This window comes from Pseudoliparis swirei, chromosome 23 (genome assembly GCF_029220125.1).
Source record: "Pseudoliparis swirei isolate HS2019 ecotype Mariana Trench chromosome 23, NWPU_hadal_v1, whole genome shotgun sequence".
Taxonomy (NCBI): domain Eukaryota; kingdom Metazoa; phylum Chordata; class Actinopteri; order Perciformes; family Liparidae; genus Pseudoliparis; species Pseudoliparis swirei.
Window position 1 is genome coordinate 20,680,209 of NC_079410.1, and position 26,372 is coordinate 20,706,580.

General features: G+C 43.7%; 1 protein-coding gene and 1 long non-coding RNA gene across 2 annotated transcripts; one reads left to right on the forward strand and one right to left on the reverse strand.

Moving 5' to 3' along the window:
- Positions 1-4,589: 4,589 nt before the first annotated feature.
- LOC130189327 (uncharacterized) lies at positions 4,590-5,235 on the reverse strand. Its single transcript, XR_008830757.1, has 3 exons — positions 5,094-5,235; positions 4,808-4,914; positions 4,590-4,659 (listed from the first exon to the last, which is right to left on the reverse strand). It is a non-coding gene; the product is annotated as an uncharacterized LOC130189327 (long non-coding RNA).
- A 3,448-nt stretch (positions 5,236-8,683) lies between these two features.
- On the forward strand, positions 8,684-25,583 carry LOC130188615 (nuclear body protein SP140-like). Its single transcript, XM_056407019.1, has 18 exons — positions 8,684-8,766; positions 8,987-10,302; positions 13,845-14,019; positions 18,074-18,241; positions 18,340-18,459; positions 18,564-18,697; positions 18,869-18,913; positions 19,038-19,077; positions 19,187-19,290; positions 21,763-21,841; positions 21,919-22,026; positions 22,114-22,253; positions 22,751-22,819; positions 22,948-23,081; positions 23,347-23,464; positions 23,629-23,703; positions 24,466-24,609; positions 24,713-25,583. Exons 2-18 carry the CDS (start codon positions 10,159-10,161, stop codon positions 24,797-24,799), a joined length of 1,884 nt encoding a protein of 627 aa, XP_056262994.1. The 5' UTR covers positions 8,684-8,766; positions 8,987-10,158; the 3' UTR covers positions 24,800-25,583.
- Positions 25,584-26,372: the final 789 nt, after the last annotated feature.

Sequence of the window (26,372 nt, forward strand, 5' to 3'; positions counted from 1 at the left end):
TAAAACGTCCCCCGGCAGCTATAAGCCTATAGCAGCATATCAAGGGGCTGGACCAGGTGAACCTGATTCAGCCCTAGCTATAAGCTCTGTCAAAGAGGAAAGTCTTAAGTCTACTCTTAAACGAGGTGACTGTGTCTGCCTCCCGGACTGAAATTGGAAGCTGGTTCCATAAAAGAGGAGCTTGATAACTAAAGGCTCTGGCTCCCATTCTACTTTTTAAGACTCTAGGAACTACAAGTAGTCCCGCATTTAGTGAGCGTAGCTCTCTAGTGGGGCAATATGGTACTACAAGCTCCTTAAGATATGATGGTGCATCACCAATCAAGGCTTTGTACGTTAAGAGAAGAATTTTAAAAGTGATTCTTGATTTTACTGGGAGCCAGTGCAGAGCAGCTAGTGCAGGAGTGATGTGATCTCTTTTCTTAGTTTTAGTGAGAACACGAGTTGCAGAATTCTGGATCAACTGGAGGGACCTAAGAGACTTATTAGAGCAGCCTGATAATAAGGAGTTGCAGTAATCCAGTCTCGAAGTAACGAACGCATGAACCAATTTTTCTGCATCTTTTTGAGACAAGATGTGCCTGATTTTTGAAATATTACGTAGATGAAAGAATGCAGTCCTTGAGATTTGCTTTACGTGGGAGTTAAAGGACAAGCCCTGATCAAAGATAACGCCAAGATTCTTTACAGTGGTGTTGGATGCCACGGCAATGCCGTCTACAGAATCCACATCACCAGATAATTGATCTCTGAGGTGCTCAGGGCCGATTAAAATTACTTCGGTTTTGTCTGAGTTTAACATCAAGAAATTGCAGGTCATCCATGTTTTATGTCTTTAAGACATGCTTGAATTTTACCGAGTTGGTTGCTCTCCTCTGGTTTTATCGATAAATATAGTTGAGTATCATCTGCATAACAATGAAAGTTTATGGAGTGTTTCCTGATAATATTGCCCAAAGGAAGCATGTATAAGGTAAATAAAATTGGTCCAAGCACAGAACCTTGTGGAACTCCGTGATTAACGTTGGTGGTTATCGAGGCGTCATCGTTTACAAATACAAACTGAGATCGATCTGATAAATAGGATTTAAACCAAATTAGTGCCGTGCCTGAAATGCCAATCGACTGCTCCAGTCTCTGTAACAGGATGTCATGGTCAATGGTGTCGAATGCAGCACTAAGGTCTAACAAGACCAGGACAGAGAGGAGTCCTTTATCTGCTGCCATTAAGAGGTCATTTGTAATTTTCACCAGTGCCGTCTCGGTGCTGTGGTGTTTTCTAAATCCTGATTGAAATTTCTCAAATAAACTATTATGATGTAGAAAGTCGCACAACTGATTTGCGACCACTTTCTCAAGGATCTTGGAGAGGAAGGGAGGTTAGAGATCGGTCTGTAGTTAGCCAACACCTCTGGATCCAGAGTGGGCTTCTTCAGGAGAGGTTTAATAACAGCCACCTTGAAGGAGTGTGGTACGTGGCCTGTTAGCAGAGACACATTGATAATATCTAATAGAGAGCCGCCAATTAAAGGCAAAACGTCTTTAAGCAGCCTCGTCGGGATGGGGTCCAAGAGACAGGTAGACGTGTTCGAAGTAGAAACCGTTGAAGATAATTGGTCACGGTTGATGGGAGAAAAGCCCTCCAAATATACACCAGGGCTTACAGCGGTTTCATACGCCATTCCACTTGAGGACAGATTGGCACTGGTTATGGGCAAGAGAATATTAATCTTGTCCCTAATAGTTAAAATATTTTCATTAAAGAAGTTCATAAAGTCATTACCACTGAGGTTTATAGGAATGCTCGGCTCCACAGAGCTGTGACTCTCTGTCAGCCTGGCTACAGTGCTGAAGAGAAACCTGGGGTTGTTTTTATTTGTTTCTATTACTGATGAGTAATAGGCTGCTCTGGCATTACGGAGGGCCTTCTTATATGTTTTAAGACTATCTCGCCAAACTAAGCGGGATTCTTCGAGCTTAGTTGAATGCCATATGCTCAAGCTTTCGTGACGTTTGCTTCAGTTTGCGGGTCTGAGGGTTATACCAGGGAGCAAACCTCCTCTTCCTCACTGTCTTCTTCTTCAGAGGGGCTATCGAGTCCAGTGTCATTCTCAGAGAGCCTATGGCACTGTCAACAAGATGATCAATCTGGGACGGACTAAAGTTAGACCAGGAGTCCTCTGTTATATTGAGACGTGGTATCGAATCAAAAGCAGAAGGAATCGCTTCTTTAAATTTAGCTACAGCACTGTCAGTTAGACATCTGGTGTAGAAACTTTTGACTAACGGAGTACACTCCGGTAGTATAAATTCAAAAGTTATGAGGTTGTGGTCTGACAGAAGAGGATTCTGTGGGAAGACGTTCAAATGCTCAATGTCAACGCCATAAGTAAGAACAAGATCAAGCGTGTGGCCAAAGCTGTGAGTGGGTTTCTGTACTCTCTGACAGAAGCCAATCGAGTCCAACAAGGAGATGAATGCAGCACTAAGGCAATCATTATCAACATCCACATGGATATTAAAATCTCCAACAATAATAACTTTATCGGTTTTAAGAACCAAACTTGATATAAATTCTGAGAATTCAGAAATAAACTCTGAATATGGACCTGGTGGCCGGTACAGAATCACAAATAGAATTGGCTGTCGTGTTTTCCAGGTTGGATGTGAAAGACTAAGAACAAGGCTTTCAAATGAGGTGTAGTGTAATTTTGGTTGAGGATTAATTAATAGGCTCGATTCAAAGATGGCTGCTACTCCACCTCCTTGACCGGTGCCTCGAGGAATGTGAGTATTAATATGACTTGGAGGAGTCGATTCATTCAGGCAGACATATTCTTCATGGCTCAGCCAGGTTTCAGTTAGACAACATAAATCAATGTGATTATCTGATATTAAATCATTTAGTAACACAGCTTTAGATGACAGAGATCGAATATTTAGGAGACCACATTTAATAGTCCTGTTTTGTTGCACTGCTGAAATAATGGTGTTAACTTGTATAAGGTTATTGTGTACGACTCCTCTTCTGCTTACTTTTGATTTATTTAATTGAAGTGGCCGTGGGACAGACACACTACTCTAAAGTCATGGGTGGGTAACTGCTCGAATGGAAGAGCAGAGAAGGGTGTTAAACTACAACTCTGCTCCCGGTTCGTGATCTGAACCCTGGGTTGTCATAGATTAAGTCCGGTGATCAACTTGGTCATATTCGCAGAAATGAGACGCGCTCCGTCCCAGATAGCAAACTGACTCTGTTCCAGATCCGTCCCGAATCCGTCATAGACTCCGGGAAGGCTCCGCAAAACGGGTCCGGATCGGAGGCTAAATGCACAGCGCGCCGGATCCGGAACAGATGCGCGTTGCGTAATATTGGCGGATACAGGGCAGATCTGCCCCGTATGACGCAGATATTCATAAAATGTTGACCCTTCCATAAAGTGGCTCATTTGGCCCAGATCAAGCTAACAAATATGCATCTGCAAAAAAGAAAAATGCAAACGTAAATAATATCAAACAGTTTTTTATTTGAAAGGACAAAATTATATACACACACACTTAAAAAAGATATATTTTAAGTCTGTTCAGTGTGGGGGACGTCGACAGTAGCACGCCTTCTGGAGCTACCCCGGTCTGCTGCCAGGTTGAACCACCGAATGGCGTGCTTAAGAACCTGGTCGTCAGTGGACGCATGTGTAGAGTGATTCTTTCTGACGGCATCTGTAATCACACAAGCAGATACAAAATCACATGAATACTCAGTGCAACATAAAGCAGACATGCAGTCTAAAATCTAGTGGCTGTCTGGCACTTAAAGTGTGCTATGCTATATATAGAGCTAATGTATCATATAACTATTATGTAAAGATATAGTCGAGTAACATTTACCTTAGTAGAGAATAAAGTTGCAATTCAAACATTTTATTTAGAAACATGGTTATTCGTAAGTTTGAACACAAAGACCTCTGGGTGAATTCAAATTGTTTTCATTATATATGAGTTACTTACGCAGGAGCAAAGTCTTGGACGTCATTAGATTGAAAGATTTTTTGCCATTAATCCCTTTCCAATTTATGGACTTGCCAACATCATCAGTGAACATGCGTGCGAGGATGTTCCACGTTGCACGTTTTACATCATGTCCTCCGATTGTTCCCAGGGAGGAAATCTAAAATGGATAGAAAAAGTACTATTAATATTTGATATTGTTTTAAAAAACATTACCATCAAACAGGGTATTATCTAGTGTTAATGACATACAATAGATTTTAATGAGCTTTGCGTGAGATTCTTAAAAAAACAACAACTCACCACTCTTCTTCATTATAGCATTGGCTGGATCTTTGAGCTGTTGCTCGTAAAAAAGGTAAAAAGGTAACGATTAAGAGATTTGACATCAAATATGGAAACATCAAGTTTTATACAACTCCATTAATCCAATCGTAATGATCATATTCACTTGGACTCAATGTGACAGTGTGTATTGCATGTCTCGTATCCAATTTACGATCGTTAACATTGTAAAAAGTGAAATGATTAAAAAGGTTCAATTTGAATCCCATAGCCGTTTGAGTTGTTGCTCACCACAGCAGGCAATGGCGTCTGAACCACACCTCGCCCCTCGCCAGGTTGGTGTGTACCCCTGGCTTGTTCGCTGTCCTGCTGGTGATGAAGTCCGTGGTGGAGGAGGGGCAATAGTTGGAAGAGGGGCAAATATTATTTGTCATACTATAACATTGAATGACAGACACTTTATTTTATTAAGGTAAAAAGTTCTAAAGAATAAAATGTATACACATTTACTCACACAGGCATTGGCTTTCTCCTTTTAGGAATTGCCTCCTCTTCTGAATGGAGATCGGATGTGTCACAGGACATACTTTTTTAACCATCGCCTTGCCACCAAGTAATCATCTAAAAATTAAGTCAAAACACAAAGAAAAAGTACAGAATTATGACCAGAACAATGTGATTAAAATGTTGTTTTCCCCCCCATATGTAACATAAGGTAAATGATTTTTTATATTTGTTTAATCTGCTAATTATTAGAATATTAATATAATTAGCATACCACATGATCTAATTATTCTTACATCATGTGTCTGCCAGTCAGGTTGAGGTTCTTCGGCACCTCGGACAGCCTTGTCCACCCTTTCGTCCCTCGGGTAATTTGGCCAAACGCAGAAACTACCACCGTACCAGCTTTGTGGCACGACTGCTGCTGTAAAAAAATGTGTGCTTACCTGAATTGTAGAGATCGATCCTGATGAACACTTCTGTAAAACTGAGGCTTGACATTGCAAATTGTAAATTAAGTGTTGAGAATTCAATACATGGCGAATTAAATAAAAACAGGTTTGTGCTGGCCATCTTTATTAGCTCGCGAGGTAGCGCTCCTTGTTTTTAGCTCGCGAGCTAGCACTTCTCGTTATTAGCTCCTCGTTATTAGAGCTAGCGCTCGTTATTAGCTCGCGAGCTAGCGCTCCTCGTTATTAGCTCACGAGCTAGCGCTTCTCGTTATTAGCTCCTAGTTATTAGCTCGCGAGCTAGCACTCCTCGTTATTAGCTTGTGAGCTAGCGCTTCTCGTTATTAGCTCGCGAGCTAACGCTAGCTCCTCGTTATTGCCCAGCTTCCATCGCGCACCCTTGTATACTTAAGCTCCAACCTTGGGTGCGCTGAATTTTCAGTGGTTATAACCACTTGCTGCAGAAGATAGCTAACCCTAACCGAGATAGTTCGAAAACTAGCCATAATTCGACAGTAGCAACACAATTCAACACTTACCTAAGTAGTACGTCTGGCACGAAGAGCTGCAGGTTTGAAAATACCAGTTTGGAAAGTCGAGGCGCAGAAGTAGGAGGAGCACGATTTGGAACATCCGCCTGGGGCAAAGTTAACACCGCTGCGTGATCCAGATGCTGTTTGATCCGGATCCGGATGCGGGCGGATCCGGATCACATGAGCAAACCGAGTGCGACAGTAGGGCGGATCTAGCGACCTGAGGGCGGATCCGCCCCGGAATCGGCTGCTATCTGGGGTCCAACGTGGGATGGATGCCGTCTCTCCTCATCAGATCAGGTTTTCCCCAGAAAGTCTTCCAGTTGTCTACGTAGCCCACATTATTCGCTGGGCACCACCTCGACAGCCAGCGGTTGAAAGACGACATTCGGCTATACAATTCGTCTGTCTGCAAATTTGGGAGAGGGCCAGAGAAAATTACGGTGTCCGACAACGTCTTGGCATAAGCACACACCGATTCCACATTAATTTTAGTGACTTCCGACCGACGGGCTCGGGCGTCATTACCACCGGCGTGTATTACAATCTGACTGTATCTCCGCTTGTCCTTAGCCAGCAGCTTCAAACAAGACTCCACGTCGCCCGCTCTGGCCCCGGAGGCACACGACTCTGGTCCGCTCGCTATTTTCACGTTCCTGACTATAGAGCTCACGATAACCAGGGTGTGTTCCTCAGCGGGTGTGTCGCTGAGCAGGGAAAACTGGTTCGAAACGTGAAGTGGTTGGTGCACAGCGGGCTTCTGTGTAGACTTACTACTCCTGCGAACAGTTACCCAACCATCCGGCTGCACGGTTACCGCCGGGGAACAGCTATCAGCTGACTGTAGCTCCGCGCCGGCTACGGGAGAGGGCGGGCTAACTAGCATAGCTGTCTGAGCTTCGATAGCGCGGAGCCGTGCATCTAACCCACTTAGACCTGCCTCCAACCTAGCAAATAAACTACACTTGGCGATGCTCAAGTACGACATCCACTTGAGCTGGTCCTGCAGGAGCAGAGGGCCAGAGGGAGGTTACACACTGGGATTCACTGGGTGGGACTCCTGACCGCCGCATGAGAGAAACCTACCAACAGAGCCAAGGCGATCGGCATCCAGACGGCGGGCCGTTCCCAGCAGCCCCAGCAGGAGCAGAGAGCGGCGACCCGCACGCTCCCCGACAAACAGCTGCACGGGGAAATACACAAGAAGGGAAACAACAAGATGAGTGCAGTGCTACAAAGATGCACTCCTTTATCAAACTATACGTAGTTCAACAAAGATGCTCCATGTGATGCTGGGGAAAACACTAAATGCACAGGAAAACATTTAACATTGATAGTTTTGGAAAAGCTACTTTACTTTGTAAACACAATGACCATCTTACGCCTCAGACATGTCCACAAACAACAACAAAGGGTCTAGAAAATGACTTGAGTTTACTCTAATTTTGAGAAAATCTCTATAAACTTAAAGGGCTAGAGTGTAGCGTTTAGGGCGACCTCTGAGCAGAATTGGAATATAATGTGAATGCCTATGTGCAATCAGTGAAATCATCAAATCTGTGCGTATTCGTTAGCTTAGAAAGAGCCTTCATCACTCCACAGGGAGCTCTTCATGGAGTCCGCTGTGCTGCGGACGAAACCAAACTCTGGCACTGAATTTTAAGGCCACCGTCGTTCCCCGACACGCTTGAAAAACTGCAGTAACGTGAGCGAACACGTTTCTTTTGCACGCAGCGGCTTCGCGTCAACGCAGCCTCGGAAAAGGAAGAGCGAGCCGAGTATGCACTGTATGCACTATACACCAGAACACATTCCAGGTCGGTGTAAACCTACTTGGCAATAAATACTATTCTGATTCTGATTCTGATAAGAAGAGTGAATAATGTAGGATATCTTCAGCACTGTTCTTAAAATCACATACACTGAAATTTAGGGATTTAGTAGAGTTCAAAACAGCACAAATTCTGTACAAAGCTAAACATAATTTACTTCCTGGCAATATTAAAAAATGTTTAGAGATTGAGAAGGAGAGTATGATCTAGGGCTGCAACAACGAATCGATAAAAATCGATTATTAAAATAGTTGGCAACGAATTTCATTATCGATTAGTTGTGTCGCTGGATTATTACGGCGCTCAATAAGTCACGTAGTATAAACAAAGTTGAGTTGAGCGCAGAGCGGCGCAGGAGAAACCAGAGCGGAGGGAGAGGACAGAACGCTGCGTTGTGAGAGCCAATCAGCGCTGAGCTGCTCCTCTGTTGATGAATCTAATTGGCTGCTGCTGCTCACGTGGCGCTGGATGCGGAAGTCCTTCACGTAGTCGGAGACATTCACGTAGCTAAGTGCGCCTCCGGGTGACGTTATGAACCCAGACACCAGGGCGCTACATGTCACGACGTGTGTGGCATTTCCACAAGAGTATAACGTAGAAAACGTGGTTATTTATTCCGTGGCGGATCGCGGAAAATATGTTTCCACGGAGAAAGGCAACGGAGATAAACCACGACGCCACTCGCTGTGAGCGCTGCGCGTGCAGACGACATTTAACGGAGCGGAGCAGCGCGTGAGCTCTGATCGTGCGCTCTTTTAATGAAGTATCGATACTAAAAATATGCTAAATCACATCATTTTTAACGTACGGGTACTTCGTTAGTATCGCTACACCGTGCAGCGTGACAGCAGCAGATGTAGCGGACTAACATTCAAGCTAACCTAACTTCCCAAACGCTGTCGACATCTGAGCGCTGATTGGCCGAGACGCGACACGTCCCATCAAAGATGTTTTATTGCGAAGAGCACCACTCCACATTTTTTCCGCGTCTCACTGCAATTTCAACGGCAGCGGGCCAGGTGAAAAAAATAATAAATCGGAACGCGTCTCTGATATTAATCATTATTTTTAATATGAAATAAATGTGTTTTCCAGCTTTGGGCGTCACTCCCTGGATGAGCCGTCCATTCTTGTTCCTCTGCAGCAGTGTTGCAGGTAAAATAAAAGACACCATGTGACTGAGAGCCACTGAGGCCCTCAGAACACTCACACAGGAAGCTTAGGGGACATAAAGGCTGCAACGTGTAGGAGAGACATTATTTCACTGAGGTGATGTCGACACATAGACAGTTGAAGGGCCCGGAGAGGAGGGGCCCTGAATGCTACACTTGTTGTCTATTTATTTTGGATCTGGCTCTCCGCCCACATTGTGTAGGATCCGTCGCTCCACCCTCCTCCGCTTGCGCCTCTTGTCCCTCCCTGGCTTCCGTCTGAGCGACGCCATGCGGGAGTCGCTGCTCGGGGACCCTCTGGCGGCCGTGGCCCCCCTCCTCTCCGAACCTCACCTCTCCGCTTTGGACCGGCGCCTCGCAGCCGTCCTGCGGGTGGTGGAGGCCTGTCAGGAACGCCACGCGGAGGAGGTCGTTCACAACGATGTGGAAGGGTACGAGCAACAGCCCGACTGAGGGACACAACAAAGCGACTGCACGACTGTCTCATACAGGACTGCAGAATGGGGTTAAGGTCAAAAGGTCGTCATCATTTCATTCATCAGATCATTTCATTCTGCAGAAGTTTGCAAAGATATTCATTTCATTTTATTTTATATAGCCCAATATTAAACATTTGCTTGAGAGGGCGTCACAATCTGGACATAAATGACATTCCTGACCTCTGACCTCACATCGGATCAGGAAAAACTCCCAAGAAATATAAAGAACCCTTTCATGGGGAAAAAAGGGGAAGAACCCTTCAGGAGAGCAACAGGATGGACAGAAGAATAGATGTCATGTGACCAGAAGGAATCATTACAGAGTTACATGAACACATTCAATCAATATGAATATTGCACGCAAGTACTTCACAAGAAGAATACGAGGAAACAGAAAAGTTTAACAGAATAAACATGTTTTTTTTGTCATTCTCTTGTCCCCATTCTACTGGTGAAGGATATGCTGGAAGATATGATATGATGGAAATGAGTGAGATTAAAGCACAACGCCTGCATGACTGAGTGTGACTCCTGTTGCAATGTTTACAAAAAGAAACTCAAACGCGACATCATCTATAAAACAGAATCCAGGAAGGATCCAGTGCGTTTGGACTCGGCCGCGCTCCTGCTGACAGTAACCGGAAGTGCGGTGTCCCGACAGAGAGGGACAAGATGTGGTTTCACTTTCACAGAGAGGCGGACTAGGGCGCCAAATGTGCTAGGGCCGCCCCTGAAGAGGCGGCACAACGTTCGAGAAACAGAGACGCGCCGGTTGGGAAGGACTCTCGCCGAATATGAAATGTGATACTTTGTGATTTGTTGTTTTGTGCCAGAGACCTCGGGGGAAGTTGTTGGCGCTCACTTTCACCGGACATTTGACTCAAAGGGACCCCTCCATGGAGCCGATGGAGTGGCTGAACGACGAGGAGCTGCTGCGGTTCTTCCGCCGCTGTAAAACCGAGATGTCCTGCATGGAGAAGCCGCACACGTTCCTCTGCCAGCTCCGGGACCACGAGCTGGTGCCGGAGGACCGATACAAGGTATGAGAGCGGGAAGGAACTGCATGCGTCATAACACTGTAATAACACAATAACATGGTAATACTAGTAGGTGGACTGGGAATGCAAATTATTTCATTTCAATAACTTTATTGAGCAGTTCAGATATTAAAAAGTACACAGACATAACACTAAAGTCATTAATAAGTAAAGAGTGAAATGCTTGAACTTTAGTGTCAAAGTTTACGTTATGGCGTTAACATGTTACCTTGCGCATGCGCGACGGCCGAGCTTCTCAATATGCGTTCTTGTGTGTACTTCTCTGGACTTGTGTTCTCGTGAACTCGTGTTACGTCATCAATCGCAACCCGAGTACATGTTCCTCGGGCTGCGCAATGTCCGAAACGCAAATGCAATGCAAAGTTCGAAACGGCCGGTGACTTGCCATTCTCCCGGCGTTCCTGCCGTTGCCCTTCAAAACAAAAGCTCAACATTGAGCTTTATTGACAGTGGCCGTTTCAAGCCTGCTACCCCGTTTTAAAAAGAGTTGTGGAAAGCTAATTGTATCACACCTAATAATACAACGTGATGACTCACGCATATCTGCACTCGTTTTGTTTTGCAAAGGTTGCACGTTATTGTTGTTTTGAAATGATATGCAGTGTAAAACTCAGCAAAACTCTTTATTGCCAAATATTTGAAGTTGTTTTGTTTAGTTTTTCACATGTTGCACTGAATTGTTATTATCATAAAATTATATTAAATGCAAATCAGGCTAATTGCAGCCACAATAAGTTCAATGTTGCACAGATAGAACCGTATTTTTATTCAAATAAAGCAGGGGTTTTCCTGCATAGAGAAAATGTGGGCGCGCGCCTACGCCGTTTTCCCGAACGGCGATGACAAATCCCGAGCGCCAAAGGCACAAAAAAGTCTGCGATGGAAAAAAAACTGTTCATCACGTGCATGTCAGCGAATATGTTCTCAATAGTATGTTTCAAGTAGGCTACAGCCGAACCCTCGTTCTGTTTTGAGTAGGGATGCACCGATCTGATCGGCGCCGATCCATATCGGCCGATATTCCCATTATCGGTTTTGATCGGCGTTCTCAAAACGGCCGATCAAACTTGGCCGATCAGATGACGTAACATCTGCGAGAACTATCAGAGACGTTTCAATCGCCGCGAACCCCAACGGAGTAAATGCGCCCGGCGAGGGCCGGCAGAGGTCAGAGGTCCACGAGGGGATCCTCACCACCGAGCGGCGTCCCCGTCCCCCGAGTTGAATCACTGGGTCGACTCAGCCGACTCTCACATGTCTGAGCCCCTAGAGACTGATGCTCACGGTAAACACATTCTATCGGGAGCGCGCGAGGGTTTTGATAGTTAGCGGAAGGATTTACGTGACACAACATCTGGTTTTGCAAAGTTAGGGGAAAGAACCATGTGAAACAACATCCGTTTATCAAAATAAGATTTCGACAAATCATACACTAAATAACATATACAAGTAAACAATTAACTGATTTTGTATCTTTAGAGATAGTTTCTGAGATTTAGCTTAAATTATGCTGACATTAAAACATTTTTACTGAACCAAGGAAGAGTTTATAAAAATAAGTCAGACTTTTGTATGTTAAGAAAAGTCCTGTAAATAGAGTTCCAGGAAATGAATGATGCAGATGTGTTCCATACATATCTGAAATCCCCATCACTGGCAATCAATCAATTTTAATGTATCAATTCGGACATTTTTCAAAGTAAAAGTCCTAAATGTTTAAAGAAATCAGTAATTTCTTTAATGTTTGAGGTGCTTTATATATGTATTTCCTCATAGTCCTAGGCAATAATGCTACACAATAAATAGAATGCTTCAATCGACACCGTGATCGGTGATTGGTATTATCGGATCGGCAGATACTGATTTCAGTGATCGGTGATTGGCACCCAAAAACCTGATCGGTGCATCTCTAATTGTCAATCTATTAGCCTATCTATTTTAATTTAAAGTGGAAGCAAAATGATTTCCTCAAGCATTGCCTCCATTATTTTTTTTAAATGTAAAAATATACATAGATGTCTGCTAATTACGGTGATATGGCAATATAGACCGTGCGCGCACAGCGCGCAAAAAATTAGTTTGGGAGCACCGAAGACCCATTTTGACCCAGGAAAAACCCTGGCTTCAATCGACACCGTGATCGGTATTATCGGATCGGCAGATACTGATTTCAGTGATCGGTGTTATCGGATCGGAAGATACTGATTTCAGTGATCGGTGATCGGCACCCAAAAACCTGATCGGTGCATCTCTAGTTTTGAGCAATAGTAATCGCGTTGATAGACAGATCGAGTGTGTCTTTTTGTCTGATCAAACTGCGATGTGCGCGAACTATATCTCACCCAATTATCAACCTGCAGAATCCTGACTTCATCATTTGGCGGTAATTGTGGTACTTTTTGGAAAAAGAAAAATATTATTTATAGAGATGCACCGATCAGGTTTTTTGTGCCGATCACTGAAATCAGTATCTGCCGATCACCGATAATACCGATCAGCGATCACTGAAAACTGTTATGATTTGGAGTGTTTCCTGTTTTGTTTTGAAGTCCCTGTCTTGTTTCCTGTTTCCCTGCGCTTCCTTCCCTGTGCTTGTCTGTTTCATTCCTGATTGTCCCCAGCCACGCCCTGATCGTTTCCACCTGTGTCTCCACCTGTGCCTCGTTTCAATTCAATTCAATTCAGTTTATTTGTATAGCCCAATTTCACAAATTACAAATTTGTCTCGGAGTGCTTTACAATCTGTACACATAGACATCCCTGCCCCAAAACCTCACATCGGACCAGGAAAAACTCCAGTGTATTTAGCTTGTGTCTTTCTGCTTGTTCTTTGTCTGTTCGTTTTTGTTCCTGTCCGGTTCGTGTCTTTGTTCCTGCTAGATCTTTTATAATAAATCCTGTGTTTTCTTGAGAACTCTGCCTGCTCTGTTATGGGATGCAAAGTTTGGACCCAAACTTATAACTCCTGTTTAAAATGTTCATTAAGCCACGGTGTTGTCATGCTAATCTGAGTGTTGATGCAGCCAGAATAAATCAGTGGAAGGTGCCACATTTCGGGAGGGCTCCTGGCCGCATATACCTGGGGACCTGTGCCAAACTAAGAAGTCTTCTCGGGTCTGTAGAATATGACCCGTTGGCCCGGACATCTTGGCGGCGTGACAATATTTCATTTTAAATGGTATTTTGACACAGATTTAAGCAAAACATGCAAGAACACTTGCCGTCTTAAAAGTTGCAGGTAGCTGCAGGCAGCCTTTTAGCGGAGCACACACACACACACACACACACACACACACAGTAGCCCGTATACCTGCACCTGTCAGATGCTGAGCAGCTCGCATGCTATCAGTCCAATTCTGCTGCCTCAGTCTGGATTCGGCTGCTGTGATGCTTCACACGGTTTATACTACATCTTAAAGAAGTTCTGTTACAGTTCTGTGATTCAAAAAAAGCTATTCCAGCGTGTACGTTGGGGGCTACTGTAGATTTATTCTCATTTTCTCCATGCTTTTGTGTGTTTGCAGAAGGTGATTCGTATGAAGAGTAAAGACAACATACAGAAAGGTCTCTACGAGATCCTGGACTGGTTGGAACGAGAACGTCCCAAGAGCGTCCGAGAGTTCTGGAGCTGCGTCTTCAAGGACACCATCCTGAACCACTATCCCACCCTGAAGCTGCTGCGCAACAGCCTCCTGGACGGTCAGTCGGTTTTATTGATTTTGATGGTCAGAGGTTTTAGTCATGAGGATTCTGCTGCTCACTATGTTTATGCTCTTTTTGTTGTTCAGGTGGTCGTTATTCCGCCTCACTGCTCTGAGGAGCTTCTGAGTGGCAATAAGTGAACAGATGTCAATTTATAATACTTACATATCTCTTTATTTGGATATTCCATATTTATGGAGGACTCAAAATGACTTAAGTATAAATAAATAAATGCATGAATAAATATAGGAATAAATGCTTAAATAAATGTATAAATAAATAAATAAATGCTTAAATAAATGTATAAATAAATAAATACAGGAATGAATAAATATAATTTATAAATCAACAGGACATAATTAAATAAATATATTTCTACATTTCTGTATTTCTTCATTTATTTATTTCTCTATTTATGTGTCCACACGTATTTCTTCATTTATTTATGTGTGACATTTACGTGTCCGTATATTCAAATGAGCTGGGCGGTCCGAACCTCATTGTTGAACAGGATTGGTCAAATCAGGGAGCAAGACAGAAGTAATCGATCCCTAGCACTTGGACCTGTAGACGAACAGCGTGTATTATGCATTCTTGTCTGTACATTCTAAATACTACTGTTGTTGAGTCACGGAATGTAATTTAAGGATGTTTTCAGTCGAGATGTTAGTAGTTTAAGCATCAAATCTGTGGTCGGTTTATCGAGATTCAGCCTAATAAGGATATGCGACGGAGATTTGAGCTCCTGCTCGCGGGACCACTGAGCTCCGGGCGCCGTGCGCTCAGCGCGCTGTGTGGCCGCCGAGAGAAGCCTGATCTCGGCAGGACTTTTTGAAATGCTCCGCTGGCTCTGACGCCTCCGTAGCGGCTAAACATGAGATATAATTAGGTTTTGGAGGATCTAAAGAGCACAAAGAGTATATTATTTATTAAAAGATAACGTTACGTCAATTTGACTAAGGGTTAAGATTCATAACTTCATATTGTAGCGACCCTGGGTCAGGATGGAAAGCTACGAGACGTTTTATAGTTATTACCAGGGCCGGAGTGGGACCACTTTTCAGCCCGGGAATTTCAGGCTCAAGACCAGCCCACTTTTTTCATGGTATAGTGGAAATTGGATAAATGAAGCAACAGTTCAGCTCTTACTATCCTGTAGCTCTTTTATTAATACCATGGTCCAACAAATAATGTAACGGTTAAATACAACAATAATAATCCACTTAAAATGAGAAGTTAACAAAAAATATGCACAACATTAAAAAAGGCAGAAGGGCATAGCAGGGGTGTCAGACTCAGATGAGGCAGTAGGCCAGATTTGTTGGAGTGAGACCTCATGGGGGCCGTCATGGTCATGGTCATTATCATTTTTCTGCATGAGTATTATATAGTGGTGATTTACTCCTTTACTACACCCACTTCTGAGCAAACAATGCATATTGGTTCATCAAGTACTGTACTGCTCTTTCTTAGAATATATAACTTTAATTCATATTGTTTCCAGTTATCCTCTCTACCTGTCCCTGTAGTCATGGCCTCCTCATTGCAAATGTCGGGCTCATCATTTTCAGCAGGAGACTGTCTTATCTGCTGCTCCGAAGCTACAAAGAAAAATTAAGTCATATTACTGCATACTTCAATATCAATAGTATATATCAATATTTGCAAAGTCTATGGATCACCATATTTTGGGTGATATAAAAAGGCTAATATTTTAATTACATTTAATATTTTGCTTGGGAATAGGTTGACAACGCTACAATGATATTAATCAAGGCTACAACCAGTGGTGTAGTCCATGGTATACGCCGGTATACGGCGTATACCCACTTATTTTTCAGTCAGCATAGCGTATACCCACTTCTCAATCACCGCTGGTGCCCCGTCAACAACTCTCCTTTGCGCGAGTATACCCACTTATCCAGGGACCACTACACCACTGGCTACAACGTTAGCCGAATAGTTATGTTGCTAATCATTAGGCCTTTGTCTCTCTTTACCAGTTGCCACTTGTGTTTCTCCTCTTGAAAATAAATCTGTAAGCTTGGCACATTTGGCAGCATCCTCCTCCAATGGCTTTCCTTTTTTCAACCTGGCTTTTTCAGCCCCTCCTGCCCTCTTCCTCCCGTCCATCCTCTCTGACGCGTATCGTTGCGGTCGGGCCGGCCCAGCTATCCGTAGCTGAGAAAACTTTTTGGAAAAGACGGCTAAGGACCGAACCAACTCGATTTTGGAGGGGTGAAGTTCTCCTCTCCCAAACTGAGTTGGTTGAGTTCCATAATGGACTGAACCAACTCTATTATTTGGGAGGGGTGAACTTCCTCGCATGGTACAACCCATGCAGAGGCTGCGGTGTCAGAATGCGGAACGTGTGTAGCCCACTTTAAGAGAAGATGGACTAACGTGACAAATGTCAACAAATAAAATTCTCGACCGGCCCAGAAGTGAAGCGGCCCACCGGGAACTCTCCCGATTCTCCCGATTACCCACCCCGGGCCTGGTTATTACCGTTTATTCGGGAACAAGTACCAGGCTACTGTGGGCGGAGTATACGCCAAACGACAGTGAACACCGCAACACATTCTACTCCACTGTAAAGTATTTTACAGTGAATAATTGGAGTAAATTCATGAACAAGAACAGTTGATGTGGTGACGTCACACGACCAGAAAGACCGTCGTGCGTCCTCGAGAGTCTGGACTCCCAAGACCAGACTCCCAAGACCAGATTCCAAGAAAACACGAGTCTGTACTCAGTGCACTTGGAATTGATAAACGGCTGAAGTCAAAAAGCTGTGTAGGCTAACTTCTGCTAACGGTGAGCTGAGCGAGCCAACTTCAGCTTCATGTGCCAGGCAGAAGTAGTAGAGCACAACACACCAGGTGCATCACACTCCGGTGCCCAATCATGCTTTAGACAGAGGTTCGGACCGCCCAGCTCATTTGAATATACGGACACGTAAATGTCACACATAAATAAATGAAGAAATACGTGTGGACACATAAATAGAGAAATAAATAAATGAAGAAATACAGAAATGTAGAAATATATGTATTTAATGATGTCCTGTTGATTTATAACTTATATTTATTCATTCCTGTATTTATTCATACATTTATTTATGCATTTATTTATTTATTTATACATTTATTTATTTATGTATACATTTATTTAAGCATTTATTTATACATTTATTTATTTATTCCCATATTTATTCATGCATGTATTTATTCATACTTAAGTCATTTTGAGTCCTCCATACATATTTTGTTAATAATTAAATAAATAAATATGATTAACACTACCAGACCAATAGAAGGATCCAGATAGACTCCATCCTCTGTATCTGTCAATCCAGAAGACACAACTAGAGTTAAGGTTGTCCATTACTTTGAGATATTTGTTGTTGTTATCGTCTTTAACAGGGGTCCCCAAACTTTTTCCTGAGAGGGCCACATAACGTTTCCCTTGTCTGCTGGAGGGCCAGCCGGGGGGGGGGGGGTGAGAATTTGCTCACCTGTGTGCGCGCATCACGGCTGAGCGATGCGTGCACCCCTCGCTGTGAGTGCTGCGCGTGCAGACAGCATTTAACAGTGCGCTCTGATCGCTCTTTTAATGAAGTATCGATACTAAAGATATGCTAAATCACATCGTTTTTAACGTACGGGTACTTCGTTCGTATCGCTACACCGTGCAGCGTGACAGCAGCAGATGTAGCGGACTAACATTCAAGCTAACCTGACTTCCCAAACGCTGTGGACATCTGAACGCTGATTGGCCGAGACTCGACACGTCCCATCAAAGATGTTCTATTGCGAAGAGCACCACTTCACATTTTCTCCGCGTCTCACTGCAATCTCAACGGCAGCGGGCCGGGTGAAAATAATAATAAATCGGAACGCGTCTCTGGTATTGTTCAGGGGGCCGGTCCAAATGGGGAGGCGGGCCGAATCCGGCCCGCGGGCCGTAGTTTGGGGACCACTGGTCTTTAACATAATATATATATATATATATATATATTTATTTTTAATGTCATTTAAATTGCACGAAGGGGAGAGGAAGGCACTTTCTGGAGGTGAGGAGGGAGAGGAGAAGCAGGAGAACTCCGTGAAGATGAAGAAGAAGAGAAAACTGAGAAGTGGCGACGATGACGAGGAGCCGGCCGGTCCATCATCTCAATCGATTCCCAGGAAGAAAAAGTCAAAAAAAATATGCTTCTGTAAGCCCCTCCCCCCCACATACACACACAAAGAAGTTTGTCGCGTGGAACAAAGAGGTCAACGTATTATTTCAACGTATTATTTTCCTGTTCTGCAGCCTCTCCCCTGAAGAAGGGCGAGGAGAAGCCCATCTGGAGCAGGCCCATCTATAAGCTGCAGCTGCCTGTGACCTGTGGGGACCAGGCGGGGACACTGCATAGAAAGCTACTGGCTAAAGGTGTGTAAGACTCCAGGACTGAAGAACACACATCGTCTCCTCTAACGAGTGAAGCGGGGCGGATGGTGACCGGTTGACACTAACGCAGCCTGTGAATGTTTCAGGGAAGAAGTGCATTGTGGTCAAGAAACAGTGGTTCACTCCCAGTGAGTTTGAGAGTTCTGCGGGGAAGAAGAGTTCCAGGAACTGGAAGGCGAGCATTCGCTGTCAGGGCACCCAGCTGGGGAAGCTGATTCAGGTTTGCATTTTTCATTTATTTATTTGTTCAGTTTATTTACGCCAACAAATAATGACTGAATCAAATGTTCAAATATGAGAGTGAATCCCAGACTGTTACTTCAACGTGTGCCTCGGGACGTGGATTTGTCGGGAGCGCCGTTCATTTTCTGTTTTGTTTCTTTCGCTGCAGGAAGGTCACCTGAAAACAGGAACGTACAAAGGAGGGTGCAGAAAGGTGAGAAGAACAACTGGTGAAAATACATGAAAAGATACATTCAGACTTTATGGTGCATCTTCTCGTTGTTCGTGATCCTGATCTGAGCCATGTCCCTTATTCTTCCTCTTGTTCCTCCTGCTAGGCCAATAGGTCACTGTTCCCGTCTGGTCACGCAACTGCAGGTTTGTTTTATTCGTGATTTGATAAAACTACAGGAAAATACATGGAGTGCTTGAGTATACACGCTAATGTGTCAGAAAAACCAACATCCTCCTTCTCTGTTTTTCCTAGTGTCTGACGAAGATGAAGAAGCAGGAGAAGAAGAAGATGAAGAAGAAGAAGCAGAAGAAGAAAAAGATGACGAAGGAGAAGAAGAAGAAGATGATGAAGAAGAAGAAGGAGATGATGAAGAAGAAGAAGAACAGAAGAAGAAGAAGCAGAAGAAGATGAAGGAGAAGAAGGAGATGATGAAGAAGAAGGAGATGAGGAAGAAGAAGAACAGAAGAAGCAGAAGGAGATGATGAAGAAGAAGATGATGAAGAAGATGAAGAAGAAGAAGGAGAAGAAGGAGATGATGAAGAAGAAGGAGATGATGAAGAAGGAGATGATGAAGAAGAAGAAGGAGATGATGAAGAAGAAACAGATTTTTTTCTTTTTCTAATGGTTTATTTAATAAGGGACAGTGCACATTGATAAAAACTGTGCAGTAAATGTGCCAGAGTTAGCCAAGAGGCTATTTTTCATCTGTAGTCCCAATGTTGCTGATGTTAAGAACAAACCTAAAAACATAAGATTACAAATACAATCTACAGATAAAGCAAATAAAATAAGGGAGAACAATGTTAAAATGGACAGAATAAAAACATAATGTCAGAGATACAACGTAAAAGCTTACAGACTAAATGTGACATATAACTGCAAACAGGTGAACGACAAGAGAAGACACGCAGGTGGAGTAAAACGGCCGACCAGCAAGTCAAGACACACAGAGACCGGACAACAGACAGACAACAACTGACAGACAGACAAAATGAAAGTCCAACCTGGGCAGATGGAGGAGGGAGGAGCCGTTACAGTCTAGTGCTGACAGAGCTGGGTAGTAATGTACCATTTCTTTGTTTCTGCTTAACCCCCACCCGTTTTTTTAGGTTTCTGCTCGAAATGACATACCCAAACTAAAAAGGGTGTAGCTCTGCAACCACACAAGCTATTTGAATAATGTTGGTGTTATAATAAAGGGAACACATGTGAGCTTTTGTTCAGATGTGTAAATATAAGCATATATGTTACTGGTTAAGAGTAAATAAAGATGAATCTTCTATTTTCATAGAAGTTTCAGGTTCGATTAGAAAAAAAAGCACTTTCAGGATGAATATATCCTGGATGGATGCACAGCAAAGGCCTAAAATCACCCAGATAATAATACAACTTGTGAACAGACTCTCTGCAAAGTTTGACTCAGAAAAAATAAAGCAGAACAATAGTTGGAGACTTTTTAGTAAAGAGAATTTAGGCGAGGTCTCTAACATTTGCATTTGGGCACATTGAAGCACCATCTGTGCCATTTGACTTTTCTCATGTACCAAACCATTTCTTTCACTTTCACTTTTACTTGTGGTGATCAATACATGCAAATACATCATCATGTGGCTTTAAAACAGTAAATCAAAGATAAAAAAATGATCAAACAAAGTGGTGCTGTGCGCGTGCGTGCTGTGCGTAAAGCCGGGTTTTGGATCTGTCACAGCGCAGCTGTTGCGCGCGCAGATATCTCCGCCGGGGAAGGGCGGATTTTAAAGAACGACACGTCATTGGAATACTTAGAGCCAATAGAATCGATTGGTACCAAGAAAGACAAGATTGACAGCACTGTGAGCCAATAGCAGACAGAAAGGCGTCGCCATATTTGAAATGTGAAATCCGATTCGCTGAAATTGAACTTCCTGACAGCTGATTATGACGCTTCCCCAAAAGTCCGCCTGGTTTTTAAAGGGACCTACACACACACTAAAGCCATGCCAGATGGAATGCAGAGGAGAGAAACGTTTTTTCTTCTTCTCAAGAACAAAAGTATGTTGAATTTGCTGAATGTAAAGCTATGAAGCGATTAATATTTCTGTGTTCTTTGGCTTATATCTCCGTGATACTTTGGTGCAGAAGGATTCTGTAAAGATATTTAGAATCTGTGTGAAGTCCTCTTGCTTTCGAACATCTCTTCTTTTATGATTGCACAAAGCTACATGTCGCTAGCTACGGAAACGTTCTGAGTGGGCCGACACCTGACAAAATTATGATCATGATATTTGTATTTTTATTTCAGTTGGTGTTTGAGTTGTGTTTAAATGGCTCACTGATACTTGTAGCCCCAGTTGTCTTCTTTAATTTGATGTACAACATCAATAGATTTGCTCATGTTTATTAAAATATTATAGCCAGTTTAGAACAAAACATCAAATCTGCCCCACAAGTGGGGCAATGGGGCTTAAGTGGATAATTATTAAAAGAGTTGAATGATTGTAGCTCTCTGATAGATACTGGAATGTAGTTCCAGTCAACTGCTGCTTGTACTGAGAAAGCAGCATGACTGAAAGCACTTTTCCTGAGAGGGACGATACAATCCCCTCTCACTGCTCCTCTTGTGAGCCGATATCCAGTTCGTGTGGTGACAAATTGATGATGAAGAAGCAGAAGAAGAAGAAGAAGAAGAATAAGGAGATGATGAAGAAGAAGGAGAAGCAGAAGAAGGAGATGATGAAGAAGAAGAAGGAGATGATGAAGATGAAGAAGAAGAAGAAGAAGCAGAAGAAGATGAAGAAGAAGAAGATGAAGAAGGAGAAGAAGAAGAAGAAGAAGAAGAAGCAAAAGAAGCAGGAGAAGAAGAAGAAGAAGAGGGCCGTGAGCTGAACGAGGGCGACCGCAGCAGAGAAAGCTCCGCAGCTGTCGCAGGTGCTGTTCTCTCCAAAGTGATGATCAGGGTTTTTTAAATGTAGCGTTGATCCAGACTTCCCGTGTGTCCATCTCAGGCGAGGCAGTGAAGAACCGGACCGAGCAGCCAGAAGTCGCCAGGAAGGTGTTCAGAGTCACGTGCCGCGGTGCAGCCGGGACTTTACACGCCAAGCGGTTCTCCTCAGGTAGCGATAACTCCTCCTCCTCCTCCTCCTCCTCAACACGTGTCGTTGCATGTGTACCGAGCGGCTCACGCCTCCTCCGACCACCAGGGACTTGTGGGAAGAGTATTCGCACTGAGACCAGCTGGATGACCCCGGTGGAGTTCCTGAAGGTGGCGTCGTGTCCGGCGGACGCCTCTTGGAAGAAAGAGATCCGGTGTGAAGAGGAACCGCTCAGCGTCCTCATCGAGGTGAACCTCGTCGGGCTGGTTGGAGGGATGCGATCGGAGAGAGTGGAAGCTGTAATCCCAAAGATTTCAGTCCTGTTTGATATTTTGAGTTAAATTTGAGCAGCTGGTGAATACGTGTTCTGGTCATCATCAATACGATGCATGGTGTCGATAATGACCACGACTCTATAACGATCAGGATGGAATGACGTCAAACGTCTGTTGTGGAAAAAAAAGACAGACCATAAATCGACACACACTTTCCAGATTAAGTTCACACGTTCACATCAGGCTGTCAGCCAGCATCGCCTCTCGAGGTGTTCCAGGTGCAGGAGGAGTGTCGGTCCGAGAAGGAAAGAGGTGAAGGCTTCAAACGCGGAGCAGAGACAGTATGTCGACTCCAGAAGGACATCTACCCCATCTTGGATTTAAATCCCCCTCGGGGACATAAGGGGTCATAAGAAAGTGAGGTCAAGCCGTAAAAAATAACTATTTCAACTACGATTGGTCTCTTTCAGGCAAACGACTTGACGATCCACTCAGTGCTGTGCAACTGCAGTTGGTGCACACCAGATGCCACCGAGCTGGTAAGCCCGTTGCTACGCACGTTCTCCGTCGGCAACGCGCTGTCGACCGTAGCCGATGTTTCGCCGATGTTAAACGGTCCCCGTGGAGTCGTGTCGCCAGACTTGCTGTCGTGTGTCTGTCCCGGCAGGAGAATCAGAAGAACGATGACGAGTGTGGCGTCTGTAGAAGGGAAGACGAAGACAAGTTGGTGATGTGTGATGACTGCCCTCGCTCCTTCCACCAGAAATGTCACCTGCCCCATGTGGAAGATGTCAATTTAGGGTGAGCTTTGATAAACGGCTATATATATATATATATATACAGTATCTATATATATATTATTATATATATATATTATATATTATTTATATATATATTATATTATATATATATATATATATATATATAATCACTGACCTAAGTAGGCTAACAGTACTTGTTAGTGGGGTTGATTTGGTGACAGAGAAATTCTCTTCATAATCTTTGATAATTGTCAGACCGTACATGATTATTTATTGTGTGTGTGTGTGTGTGTGTGTGAGAACAGAGACGACAGCCCGTGGATGTGTACTTTCTGCATATTCGGGACCAATCAGGGGTGTTATTCCCAGGAGGAGCTGGAAAGAGAAGCAGCCGTGTCGCTCCCAATATCCCAACACATGCTGGTGAGTAAACTGCGTGACCGTCTCCGTAGTGAAGCTGAAACACACTTGTTCATCTTGGTTGTCCGTGTTTTTAGCCGTACGTCTGTTTCTGTGCATGTGTAAACACCGACTGCCAGAGAAGCTCAACCTGTCCGTCCCTCATCCCTCCTTCCTTACATCAACAGGAATGCCAGTATCTCCTTCTGTATCTGTGCACGGCTGATGAGGAACAAACATTCTCCGTGGACCCACGCCTCTACGTAAGTCCTCCCCCCCCCCCGTCCTCGTGCACCGGCTAGCCGCTAAAGAGCACTCGATCATCTGGTTACTGGAGGACTCGCCGCCGCCGCTGTGGGCCCTGTTGCTTTTGATTTTGGCGCCCGTGGTAAGAGGTTAGAGTGCCATGATGCAGAGTTTCTGTGTCTTGTTTTGTGTCTTATTTTGAAGTCCTTGTGTCACCTGTTTCCCTGCATTTCCTGTCCCTGTGATTGTCTGCCCTGGTCCTGATTGTTTCCTTTCCATAAAACAGGTCAGACATGAACTAAACAGGAACATTCACACAAACTAAACCGTACAAATCCACACTGGGGAATGCGACAAACAGGGTTTAAATACACAGGAAGATGCAGGTGATTGGACACTGAGGAACGAGACACAGGTGGACACAATGAGGGCGGGGCTAGCAATCACACAGGAGGAAACCATCAGGAACAGGGCAGACGATCACAGGGACAGGAAATGCAGGGAAACAGATGACACAAGGACTTCAAAATAAGACACAGAAACTCCGGATCATGACAGATGACGCACGCCGCCGGCTCCGTCTCCGTCACAGATTTGAGATCCCGCCTTTTTCTTTCTTGCAGTGCACAGTGAAAGTGAACTTTTAAAAGTGTATTGACACCACACCAGCAACATTGCTACGGTTTTTATTTTCTTATACCTGTAGGACATGTTACAGTTTCAAAATAAAAGCATCTGTGGACAGAATCCGTCATTCCTTTTCCTCTTGGCACCCTCAGCTGAACGACTACTGCAGCGTGATCAAGACCCCCATGTGGCTGGGTCACATAGCCCACCGACTCCAGAAGCCACGAAACCGGATCGTTGGAGAGTTTGAGACCGACGTCCAGCTCATTTTCTCCAACTGCGCTTTATACAACCGGGTAAGAGGCGGTGTCAGTAAAAACCCTTTAGATGCTGCGTTAAGAGTTTAACAGGCATCCTGGACATTTTGTACTGATATGGTCTGTTGTGGGTTTTTTGCAGGACAATGCTGAAATCCTCGCCACGGGCAACAGACTGAAGGAGTTATTTGACAGAGAATTTAAGAGTGTGTTCAACATCAAGGAGTAGGCTGGTGACATTACAGGGTTTTTCCTGCATAGAGAAAATGTGGGCGCGCGCCTAAGCCGTTTTCCCGAGCGCCTAAGGCAAAAAAAAGTCTGCGATGGGAAACAAACAAAAAAAAATACATAGATGTCTGCTAATTACGTTGACATGGCAACACAGACCGTGTTTTTTTGGGAGCACCGAAGACCTATTTTGACCCAGGAAAAACCCTGCATTAACTGGGTTCAGTTATCAAACTCAGTAGCGACCGGGAAAGGTTACAAATCTGTAAATATGCCTGTGGTTTGTATAGTTTTGACAATCCTTTGTGTTTGAAATATCCCAAACTAAATGATTCCTAATCAAGAGAATGCAGGGAACTTTGACTTGAATTATGAGAGCACATTTCAATCTATAATTTGATAATGCATTTTAAAAAAAGGCATTCTTCCCGCTATTTATTTTCTTCATAAAAGGCGCGGTACCAGAAATAACTAAAGCTTACATTCCACCCAACGTATGTACGATCACAAAGACCAAAGAGCTGACAGAGACAACAAAAAACATCATCTGAATATATTAATTTAAACATTTTTTTTCCTGTATATCTTTTTATTGCTGTGTTTTTGTATGGTGCTACATGTGAGGAGGGTTCTGCAATGAATACATTGTACAAATCTGTATTAAACGTTGTGTTTGTCTTAAGCCTTTTGCATCGTGTCCCAGTGTCACAGCACAGGACTAAAGGGAAGTCTCTCTGTCTCCATCTCTGACCTGTTGCTTGTTTTAAAATAAAATATGAAATGTGTACATCTTGTTTACATGGCTTGTCTCCATAAACCTGCATCTTAAAGGTAAACAGTCTATCCCAGAACTACAACTACAACTGTGAATATGAAACCCTAAACTTTTAATTATGACGAGAAAAGACACATTTGCTGTTAAACTGACAGGGGGGGGGGGGGGTCCTCTTTTATAAATCATTGTGTGATGGAGATTAAAACCTCACAATTATCTCATTATCGAAGCTTGATGTGTAATATAATGTTTCCTTTGATGTTGGTAGTGTAGTGGTCCAAATATCTATGCTATAAATACCGTTCATACTGCATATATATTATTTCATATCAGTGGTGGGCCGTCAGGGCCAGCAAGGCCTTCTCTGCTGGCCTAAACATCATCAGAATATATATATATATATATATATATATATATGTATGTATGCAGGCACGTGCACAGACACTTTGGGGGGCAGGTGCTCAAACCAAAAACAAGGGCATCCATCGCCAAAAACGTTTTCTGACAGAGTTGAAACATAAGCAGCATCACACTAATTATGCGGTCCTCGACGTGCGTCTCCTCTTGGCAGGATTTGGACAGCTAGCTTACATTTTCCTTATGAATAAATATGAATTTGGCAACAACAGTACAAGCGTTCTGAAAAAACCCTGTCAGATATCAAAACACATTTGGAGGGAATTGATGACAGAGAAACTCTACAGCTGCTCATACTGAAGGAACTCTGTATCATCTGGCCAGATACAGATAAAAGGCCACATAGTGTATAATCAATGCTATGATGGCACCATGTGGTTTC